This window comes from Schistocerca cancellata, chromosome 7 (assembly GCF_023864275.1).
Source record: "Schistocerca cancellata isolate TAMUIC-IGC-003103 chromosome 7, iqSchCanc2.1, whole genome shotgun sequence".
NCBI classification, from domain to species: Eukaryota; Metazoa; Arthropoda; class Insecta; order Orthoptera; family Acrididae; genus Schistocerca; species Schistocerca cancellata.
Genome location: NC_064632.1, coordinates 91,082,590 through 91,094,771, shown reverse-complemented (window position 1 = coordinate 91,094,771; position 12,182 = coordinate 91,082,590). Strand labels below are relative to the sequence as shown.

The 12,182-nt window shown below is 37.1% G+C and overlaps 1 protein-coding gene across 1 annotated transcript in view; it reads left to right on the top strand.

The window, feature by feature from the left end:
* The window catches only part of LOC126092653 (neural-cadherin-like), a 314,704-nt gene that overhangs the window by 165,750 nt on the left and 136,772 nt on the right, over positions 1–12,182 (top strand). Inside the window, exon 14 of the mRNA XM_049908375.1 lies at positions 9,697–9,959. Coding sequence (XP_049764332.1) covers positions 9,697–9,959 — 263 coding nt within the window. The remainder of the gene's footprint in view (positions 1–9,696; positions 9,960–12,182) is intronic.

Genomic DNA, 12,182 nt, shown 5'->3' with positions numbered 1-12,182 from the left:
TAGAATGGGATGAAGTATACACAGAAAATGATGCTGATGCCAAATTCAATTAATTCCACTGTAAATTTGTCTCAGTATTTGAGAGTTGCTTTCCTCAATAGTTATCCAAAAAAGCCATTACAAAGTCAAGTAAGCCATGGATTACTAAGGGAATTGAGATATCGTGTAAGAGGAAGAGGGAAATATATGTCAGGGTCTGACGATACTTGCCTACTACAAAAGATACTGTAATATTTTAAGGAAAGTCATTAAGAGGTCAAGAAGCTTATGTGTTCTGACAGAAATTAATTATGCAGATAATAAGATTAAAACCATATGGAATATTGTCAAACAGGAGATGGGGCAGCCTGACAGTACACAGCATACCATAGCAATAAAGCTAAATGATGATGTTGTGAGTGATAATTCACAAGTTGCAAGTATTTTTAACAGTCACTTTCTGAATGTAGCAGCAAAAATAGGGTTAAAGGGTTCAGTTGGAAGCCAAAAAAAAAATGTTAAAAATGTCATTCCCCAGGACTTTAGGCCTTTAGATATAGCACCAACAGCCCCTACTGAAATGAACGGAATTATAAATATACTGAAAAACAAGAGCTCATGTGGTGTTGATGGAGTCTCTAACAGAATTTTGAAGTGTTTTTCTAATTTAATAAGTGGAGTCCTTAGTGATGTATGTAATGCTTCACTGGCACAGGGAATTTTTCCAGACAGATTGAAATACGCAATTGTCAAACCTCTTCTTAAGAAACGGAACAAGAGTGACTTAAATAATTATAGATCAGTCTCATTGCTGACTTCATTTTCTAAAATATTCAAAAAAGTTATGTATTCAAGAGTAGTGTCACATTTAAGTGAAAATAATTTACTCAGCACGTCACAGGGTTACTCGACTGAGAATGCTATCTACACATTTACCCATCAAATAGTACAAGCCCTACATAACAAATTATCACCAGTTGGTATTTTTTGTGATCTCTCCAAGACATTTGACTGTGTGGATTATGTCACACTCTTAGAAAAACTCAGGTTTTATGGAATTGAAGGCTCTACACACAGCTGGTTTGAATCATACTTAATGAACAGAAAGCAAAAATTTGTGCTGAATAGCACAAATAATGTTGGGAGGATGGTAAATTCTAGTGAATGGGGAGTTATCACAAAGGGAGTCCCACAGGGTTCAATTTTAGGTCCCCTACTGTCGTTCAGCAAGCGGAAGTTGTACTTTTTGCAGATGACACGAGTGTTATAATAAATCCCATTCCAGAAAAAGCAGCTGAAGATATTGTTAAGGATGTCTTTCAAAGAATTATTAAGTGGTTCTCAGAAAATGGGCTCTCCCTTAATTTTGAAAAAACTCACTATATCAGTTCTGTACACCAAATAGAGCCATACTGACAATTGATGTAGCATATGAACAGGGCTCAGTTAACAGTGTAGATTTCTCCAAATTTTTGGGTGTTCACATTGATGACAACTTGAACTGGAAGAAGCATATTTCTGAGCTTTTCAAACAACTTAGTACAGCTTCTTTCGCTCTTCATATAATTGCTAGTCTTGGTAATAAATAGATCAGTCTCCTAACGTACTTTGCATATTTCCTCTCAATAATGTCTTATGGAATAGTTTTCTGGGGTAACTCACCACTTAGACACAAAAGAGAGCAGTGAGAATAACTAGTGGTGTTCACCCAAGGACATCACGTAGGAACCTTTTCAAGGGGTTAGGTATTTTAACAGCACCATCAGAGTACATATATTCACTAATGAAATTTGTTACAAATAATCCATCTCAATTTGCGAAGGACAGCGATGTTCATAAGTACAACACTAGAGGGAAAAATGACTTTTACTATCCGTTATTGAAGCTGTCAGTTGCTCAAAAAGGAGTACATTATTCAGCGACAAAAATCTTTGATTATTTGCCCAACAACATAAAAGTGTGTGGCATGTAGCAGATCAAGTTTTAAATCTAGCTTAAAATATTTCTTTTGGACAACTCCTTCTATTCCATGGATGAGTTTCTGTTTCAGAACTGGTAAAAATAAAAAATAAAACGTACCTCTAAATGTAGTTGCATGGGTAGAACTAAAAATTTCAGTAATATTAGTATTAGCACTATTCATGTGTGTAAATATATCTTGTAATCTGACTTGTTCCACATCATATCGATAAAATAATTGGGAAAATGATCTGCAGAACATGACATAACTAAAACTAAACTAAAAATGACATGGAAGTGACACAAGTACTAATTCATTACATACCACAAAGAAATTTATATAAGAACTGAAGAAATGCTCAGGAATTGAGTGAGATTTCTACTTAAAGCTGTAGCTTTTCAAATGATTATGTAGTTGAAACATTGCTCTAAACATTGACAAATAACACTGTAAGAGAAACTAAGTACTTTTCATGAAATAAAATATTAAAATTCAAATCATGATTTATTTACAACCTTTAGAGAAGTAACACAGCATGAACAAAAATAATAAGGTACCACATTTGAAATTGCTTGTGCAAAAATTATGAAAAACTGTAACTACGTAGTTCTTTACATATGGTAGAAAACATTTTGTGTATACAATATTCCAGTAAGAATCCTTTTCATTAGTTATCTTTACTTTTTTGTTTGTATGGCTTCAGTGCGGTAACGTTTCTTAGCCCAAGAAGCTTTTCAAATTAAGGATAAATCGACCGATAGGCATTGAGATACGGGTTCTCAATGACCTCACAAGGACCAATATAGATATTGAATAACTTTTTTAACTCAGATACTAACATTTTAGATTTCTCATGTTGAATTTAGTTATTCCAACCTTATTATCATGTCTTTTCTTACATATCTCCCTGCTTTTTCATGGTTTCTCTCACAACTGCTTCATGTTCTCGAGTAGACATGACAGTACTTGCTGGATAATCTGCTAATTCAGAGATAAAATTTACTGGTTTATTGTGAAGCATAACTTCAAAAGGTAAAAATGCTGTGGAACTGTGTTGCAAGCTATTCATTACATCTTCAAAATCACTGATGTATTCACACCATATGGGGTGTTTGCGGCTACAGTATGTGAAACATAGGTGACTAATTTCATGCATGTATCTCTCTACTGGATTTGACAAAGGATTATAAACTGAAATTAAAGTGTGTCTAATACCAGATTTTTCTATGGATGACTTCCAGCACTTTGATACAAACTGTAATCCATTGTCTGACAGTATTACTTTAGGTTTTCTTACATTTTGGAAGTAATCTTTTTCCATTTTAGCAGTAATCTCTTTACATGTCACTGTTCTGACAGGATATAATTTTATATATTTGGAGAAAACATCAAAAATAACAAAAATATAACAATTACCGGTTTTACTTTTTGGTAAACTTCCACAGAAATCCACAGCAACTAAATCTGTAGGTTTCTCAGGTGTTGTATTTTGCTTCTCACCATGACAAGTTCTGTTACTTATCTTGACCCTCTGACACCTGTCACAAGTAGATGGTTCTTTCCTAACCTTTTTAGCCATGTTGCAGAAATAAACATTTTCTTGTAGCTTTTGTATACATTTTTGAATACCACAGTGTCCATAACTCTCATGTGTACACTTAATCAACATGCCAGCTTCTTCCTCTGGCCAAGATAACTTCCAATCATCAGAATCCACATCTGTACTCCTGAAAAATGTTACTTTATATACTTTATAATACCTGTCCAATTTTTCATAACCTATTTTGCCTCTTTACTAACCTCCAGTTTGAATCATGGTTTTGGTTCCTTCTCATTTTGTTACACATTTCCGTAATAATTTTCTAATTATGTATACCCTTCATATATCTTTTTCCTTGTTTTAATCAAAATTTTGTTTACTTTCACCCAATGGCATCCTTGATAAAGCATTTGCAACAACATTGTCTGAATCTTTTATTTATTTCATTTCATAATCAAATTGTTGCAAATACATTATCCAACTGGTAAGTCTATTGTGATATAGTCTACATTCCCAGTAGCTTAATGCTTTGTGGTCTGAATATACAATTACTTTATGTCCCAAGAGATGGGTTCTGAATTTGGTAAATGCCCAGTAAACAGCTAATAATTCTTTTTCTATAACTGTGTAAGATTTTTCATGTTTTAGCAGCATTCTACTTCCAGAGGCAATTGTGTCATGTATGATTTCCCCATTACCTTCTTTTTCCTGAAATAGTTCTGCTCCCAAACCGTAATAACTACTACCTGTGTGTAAATAAAATGGTAGGCTGAAATCTGGTCTGTGCATCAAATTTTGATTATTCAAACAATGGAATTTCCAGATAAGAATATCAACAATGTAGGGTAAGACAGGTTGCTACTTACTATGAAGAAGACACATCAAGTTACAGAGAGGCACAATTATAAGAAACTCACATGTAGCTTTCGGCCACAGCCTCCTTCAATAAAGAGACACACACACATGCAGACACCATCACACACCTCTCTCTCTCTCTCTCTCTCTCTCTCTCTCTCTCTCTCTCTCTCTCTCACACACACACACACACACACACACAGAATTTTTCCACTGTTCAGTCATCCAATGTTGTTTACGCTCCATACACTAAGCGAGGTGCCGTTTGGTATTTACCGATTTGATGTGTGGCTTATGAGCAGTAGCTCAACCATGATTCAAGTGTTTCAAAGCACTATGGGACTTAACAGTCCCCTAGACTTAGAACTATTTAAACCTAACTAACCTAAACACATCACACACATCCATGCCCAAGGCAGGATTCGAACCTGCGACTGTAGCAGCAGCACGGTTCCAGACTGAAGCACTTAGAACCACTCGCCCACAGCGGCTGGTGCTCAACCATGAAATCCAAGTTTTCTCAACTCCCACCTAACTGTTGTAGTGCTTGCAGTGGATCCTGATGCAGTTTGGTATTCCTGTGTGATGGTCTGTATAGATGTCTGCCTATTACACATTAGGACCCTCTTCAACTGTCGGCAGCCTCTGTCAGGCAACAGACGAGGTCAGCCTGTACACTTTTATGCTGTACATGTCCCTTCACATTTCCACTACACTATCACATTGGAAACAATAGATCTAGGGATGATTAGGAGTGTACAAATCTCATGTACAGACATATGACAAAAGTGACACCCAATCACCTGACCACGTTCAGAGTCCGTGAGCTCTGCAGAGCACCCCATTCTGCTCTCTCATGATGTCTAATGACTATTGAGGCTGCTGATATGGTGTACCTGGCAGTAGGTGGCAGAACAATGTACCTAATATGAAAAACATATGTTTTTGGGAGTGTTCGGATACTCTTGATCACATAGTGTATTTGAAAACCACTGCACTTAGTTGGTATCACACCATCAACTTAGCTAAGTTTCAATATTTTTCTTTCATGTTTCACCACCTTCTTTGCTGGCACTGTCACATTATCAATAAATTTAATAACATTAACAGCACGCCATATCACCTACTAGTGAAAGCATTTTCCACAATCATTTTCTATGATTTCACTGTGAGGTTACAGCGCACACTACTTTGAATTGGAAGGTGGCTATATCTAGTTTCATAACCAAATTATTTCATGCTACAGTTGGGTCTGTGGTTTGCTTTGTCCAGTGATATTTTCCAAAAGCTTTTAGTAGATAATATTTTGAATCCTTGGGGCTTATGTTGTACTATTCAGGAAGTACAAACTATAATCAACTAAAGTCGTAAGTACGAAAGTTTCTCTAGACACTGTATCTAAAATAACCTCTACTACAACAATGTTGTGAAACACATAGTTGCTACTCAACACACTCACCAGCTAGAGACTGCAGTCATGTGTGTGTGAGTTGCATTTTGGTGTGTGTGTGTGTGTGTGTGTGTGTGTGTGTGTGTGTGTGTGTGTTCTATCTCTGACAAAGGCCTTGCTGGCTGAAAACTCATTTTCTGACAGTATTTTGGTGTGCCTATCGGAGGCTCACCATCTTCACTATATGGAGAATAACACCAGTGCTGGATTTTATTAGCTTCGCTGTCTTTTACAAAAGCCTGAAAACTATTTCTGCAGTCAGCTAGAAAGCAATGGAGAACATACTGACCATAATTTCCAGTGTGCAAGTACACATTCTTCTTGTGCTCACTGAAAGAAATTTTTCTATTTCCTATTTACTTAGTAGGATCAGGAAGTATGACTACAAACAAAAGTTTTGATTTATGATTCATATGTTCAGTAAAAGTTCACATACATAAACTTAGTAATATTCCTGATAATAATAATGTCCCTGTCATAAACAGCACTATGGGTAGGTCAGGGGAGACTTCTATGCTAAGTTCCGATCAAAATGATTTTCACCCTGACTTCTAATCATCAAAGTTAGTTGCTCACCACAAAAGTGGAAAATAACCCCACCACTTGCTATGTAGTTTTTTGAACATTGTGGGCAGCACACAGACAGTAAAATATAAGTGATCCATGATGGTGCACAACTCTCACAGTACCGTTACTGTTTACACCTGGTGAGCACCAGTTTTCTTATAGATGGGACTTAGTTTCCCTCACATGGCTAGTTGTGTTCATTTGATACAGTATCAGATAGAGTAGCATTCTGCTCTCCATCTTGTCTCAGTGGCACATTATGTACATTTCTACTTTCGTTATAATAATTATTGATAAAGCGTGGTTGCTGTCTACCCCTTCTTTCTCTACTATTACCTTGACCAAAATAATTACATTTTGTATTCTGGATCTCTATACCTCTATCATTCATGTTCCCATTGCCATTATTGCTGTTGTTTACATGATTATTAGAAGACCTATTTTTATGTTGCACCTGCTTCTCAGCAGCTGCTGCTCTTTCAACTCTCTCCAGATATTCAGTAAACCTATCCATTTTATCTCTACGTGTGGAAATGGTTCTTTCTGCCAATACCAAGGCAGTTTATCATCTAGTCCCATGATAATCTTTTCTGGTTTTATCTTTTCTGTCAGGCACGGGTGAGCCTGCACAGTAGCTTGCTGGTAGCTCACAGGTCCATGCAGCTCCCTGATGATGCACCGTCTTCTTCTAACCTCAGCGCTGGTGGTAATCAGGATCTAGTGTCGTCTTCTTCCCTCCTTCCATCACAATCAAGGTTCCTGTGACTAACATTCACAGTTTAGTTTCCACACTTGCAAGCAAATCTTAGCACTGTTCTCACACAGGTTTTGGCATTGGCATATTTCACTTCAGTATCCTGTTAGTATCTATCAAGTTTACTGTTTTGTTCTGATCACTGTAAGTGTTCAGTTTCCCAATCAGTACACCATATGTGGGATGGCAGATGGATTTTATTAGCTTTGTCATCTTTTACAAGAGCCAGAAAGCTATTTTTGCAGTCAACCAGAAAGAAATGGAGAACATGCTGACCATAATTTCCATTCTGCAAGTCCACTTTCCTCTTGTGATCATTTCCTATTTACTCAATGGGACCAGGAAGTATGACTATAATTAAAAGTTTTGAATTTGAACTGATTCATATATTCAGTAAAAGTTCACATGCATAAACATAGCAATATTCCTGATAATAACAATAATAATAATAGTAATGTCCCTGTCATAAACAGCACTATGAGCAGTTCAGAGGGGACCTCTATGGTAAGTTCCAATTAAAATAGTCTTTCACCCCGACTTCTAATCATCGAAGTTAATTGCTCACCACAAAGGTGGAAAATAATCTCACCACTTGCTATGCGGTAACATGCGGTAAAGTCACCATTACAGGCAGTATACAAACAGTTACTTCTGCAAAATCTTAGCAATCCAGGACAGGGTACAGTCCTCACGAGCTCACTTGCTATTATAGTCCAATCCATGAATGATAGCAGCTCACACATGTTGAGGCATGGATGGGAATGGCATTGTTGGTGATTGCAAGTGACAGTTGCGGTACGCACATGCACATGCTTTCCACTTGAAGGACATGTATATCCTGCAAATTATGTCTCTCCCTTGCTTATGCATAATTTATTGTTTACCACCACTGTCAGCAATAACAACTCACAACAAGTGAAATATAAATTCACTAAACAACTTGCGACAATCATGTTTAATGCTCGCATTAGCTACAGCATTCAGAGCAGAGCACTCAGAACAATACTGAACGCTCATGGCTGTCAGAGTATGCATGATGCAGGTGCACAGAATAAGCTGAAACTCGACCGCCACTGTTCGTGACTCCAACTATAATACCGAAAAACACGTGTTTGGTAGCAGCCTGGCTGTGATATTATTTGAGGCAGCATGTATGCTGGCATTTGACTGATGCAGACAGATTGATAGCTCAGAGCGAAGTGTGTCCTCTCTGTCTCTCTGGCCATATTTATATATGGGCATAGTGGACAGCCTAACAGAACGTCAGCTGTCAACCACTCTACGCCCAGGTGGTAGCATCTAAATGGCCACTTTCTCAAACACATATTGTTTAATAACTCTGTTGTGTATCAATTTACAATCTTCATAATTTTTGTGTAACTGGAGTTAAGTTGGCTTTAGTTACAGAAAAACATGTAGCTCAACTGTATTTAAACTTTGCTAGCTGGAACGTTTAGAACAGAACTGACAGTAGAACATGACCTCTGAACTACTTCTTTAAGAGTCCTTGTATTGATTATTATTTACATTAAGGTCTTGAAACTTGGTACAGCTTTATGATTCATTGAATGTAATCAAGTGCTGTAATTAGAACTTTCTATGAATAATACAGATATACTTAATCTATTATGAACAAGGACATTTTTGTTCCAAATATAGTTTTTAGTAAATTACCTGAAGACTATTGGACATAGCTTAATCGAGTAACATAGTTAATGTTTTCATATCAAACTGATTTCTTACAAATTTTCTTATTTCTGAGTCTAATATTTAGCACCTTCAATTTTTCGTAAAAACACTAGTTTTGACCAAAATATTGCTCCAATCCTGTTGAGACTTGCCACAGTTCATTGTGACATACATTTGCACATTCTGACCAATTTTTAGCTTTCTAGCTGCATTATTTAGTGCAACTGATTATTTTCTTAAAACAATGTATTTAGCGAAACATATTCATCTGATCACCCTGAGATTTAACAATTTTAACATTAATATGCTGAAGTATATACTGACAAAGACTGGAAAAGCTATTTCCATTTTTAATTACATACTTAGATTATGCCACAATATTTTGTATGCTGTGCACAGCCATGTTACGATGACATGACAGTAGTAGTAGTGAATTGGGTAAGTCCCAGTACACTCACTCACCTCTGTACCTTTCAAATGATATAGCTCTTGTTTCGCCACACACCTATCCTTTTCATAATATTGTTACATTCCCTCCTGGATTTTCCATTGTTGAATAACCCCTAATACAGTGTGATATGCAGCCTCTCAGAATTTATGCCTTTGTTAAAGGATACCACTTAGTTATAATCCTGAAGTTGTACATTATAGTAACACCTTTCCAGGTGCCATGTACATCCTGCCTCATGTTACATTTTGGGATCATGATTATAATTTCTGTGCAGGTACTTAACAGAAAGCTAAAGAAAAGTAAGGTGTAGACAAAATGTTTTCACCATTTGTTGTTGAAGAAAGTCACAATATCAACTGTTTCTTTTTTAACATCACAAGATACAACATTTACATGGGATTATTCATATTGCAAAATCTACATCAGAAAATGTTTGTTTATTGCTTTACAGATAGAGAGAGAGACTGGTATCAGAATGCTTATGGTTGGCATTAATGAATGTCTCCAGGAGAATCATAAATGCAGAGAAAGTTGCTCAAATGTTGTGAGAATTGGTGAGTTGCCACACTTGGTAGATGCCAACAGAACAGCTTTTGTTGGAATTGATATGCAAGTTGCAGCAGAATGTCGATGTGAAGCACAAAATTTTAAGAAACCTGAAACCTGTATCTGTTATAATGGAGGCACATGTATCTGGAAAGGAAACAGCATAAGGTAATTGCATAATGTGCTTTGTGTCATTGTTAAGAAATTTCAATAAGCAGTCAAACAAGGATGAGCATTGCTGCCTGAACTGATTATTCACTCTGTTACTTTACGATTTTACAGTTATTCTTTCCACATATGATCACTGTGTTTTTACTGATATACAAAATGACTGTTAAAAAAGTATATGACTTTCATTTATAAACTCGTCTATATCGAGAAACAATTGTTTGATGCAAGTCACCTTCAAAGTAATTCCCTTCAGCTTCTATACACCTCTCCTAATGCTGCTGCAACTGACAGAAGCATCGCTGGAAAATCTCTTTTGGTATGGTGCACAGTTGCTCCATCAAATTCTGCATAATATTGCCCCTGTTCTGAAATCTGTTCCCTTTTTCAGTTTAGGGAAAAGCGAGAAGCCACTTGGTGCTAGGCCATGGGAACAGAGAAGCTGACAAATCACAACCATATTGTGTTTGGCCAAAAAATTCCGAATTATCCAACTGCCCACCGGCCACATATCTGGCATTTTGCCTCTCACTGCTTCATCAACGTGAACAGTAACTCTTGGTAGAACTTCTTATTGACACTAGCCCCTTCTGGGGTTACTCATCATAGACCGCACCACTAGAGTTAAAAAAGATGTTCTGCCTGACTTTCACATTGTTGTGTACTTGTCTTGCTTTTTTTGGGTCTTGTGTTGATGGATGCAGTTATTGCAATGGCCTGAACTTTGTTTCTGGGTCGTATCCATAAACCTAGGACTCATCACCAGTGATCACTGTGTTAAGAAAGCTTGGATTGCTGTCCACACTATCCAGTATGTCCTGTGTGATATCTGAATGAAGTTACTTCTGCTCAGTTGTTAGCAACTTTGGCATAAATTTTGCTGAGATCCTCCTGAGGTCCATACATTCTATAAAATGGGATGAACAGATCCAATACTAATGTTAATCTCATCTGCAAATTCTCTGATCATGATTTGTCTATCCTTCATCACCAGGTTCTTTATGTGATCAGTAACATCATTCTTTGCAGATGTTGAGGGCCCACCTGAATGTGTTTCATTGCTCACTGATGAGCAGCTGTCTTTGAAGTGGTAGTACCACTCATTTACATGTGTGACACTGATTGCTTCAACCCCAAGCTCTTGTTGAATCTTGTGGACTGTTTCAACTTGAAAATTGCCAAGCTTGAAACAAAATTCCACAACACAAAATTCAGAAAATGCCATTTGCACATGTTCACCTGGCAACAGCTAATCAGCAACATTGTTTCTGCTGTTGTGAAAAAAAAAATCAGGCATGTGCACTATGTGTGCCTACAAACATAGAGAGACTGGGCAAGCCAAAACACCATTGTTGCTTTCAACGATAAAAAATGATGTTGGATACTTTTAAAATGTCTCTAATAGATCATTTCAATTTCCCTAGGTCTGCTTTACTTTTTGAATCTAAAGTTGTGAGAAATACGATACTGTAAAATGATATATGTAAATGGAATGTGTATACTGGCACTCCACCTTTCTTCTTTAATTCATCCACTCTGCCTAACATAGCATCAAACCCCAGTCCACAGTAGTAGCTCCAATGCAGCAACAGCATGAGGATAATCAGGCAGTGAGTTTCAGAAGAAGGATGTAAGTGCATAAAGTGAGACACTATGTTCACATTCTCGTTTATACACCCACCTACTGCTCAATGTGTGTGTGTGTGTGTGTGTGTGTGTGTGTGTGTGTGTGTGTGTGTACAGAGAGAGAGAGAGAGAGAGAGAAGGATCACTGAGCATTAGGTTGGTGTATAAACAAGAACAGGAACATGGTATCTCACTTTATGAACTCATATCCTCCTTCGTAACATTCAGACACACACTGATCAATTATCCCAGTGCTGCTACTGCATTGGGGCTGCTGCTTTTCAACTGTGATCTGAGGCTGTGTTAGGTAGAGTAGATGAGTTGAAGAAGAAAGGAGTGTCAATGGCAGGTAAAGGGAGGACCAGTAAGGGAATGGGATAGGCTAGGCTAATGATGACTGGTGCTTTAAGAGACTAGACTGCTTAGTCATCTCCCTGCTGATTGTAAGGTGCTTAGATGCCAATAATAGTGTGGGTGGAGAAAGGCAACACCTTTCCACTAAGCTGTAGTATAATTAAAGAGGTACATTAATGTTACAGGTTCAGTGAAATAGAGACTAGATGATAAATCTGTGGATCTAGATATCTAGACGTGTTG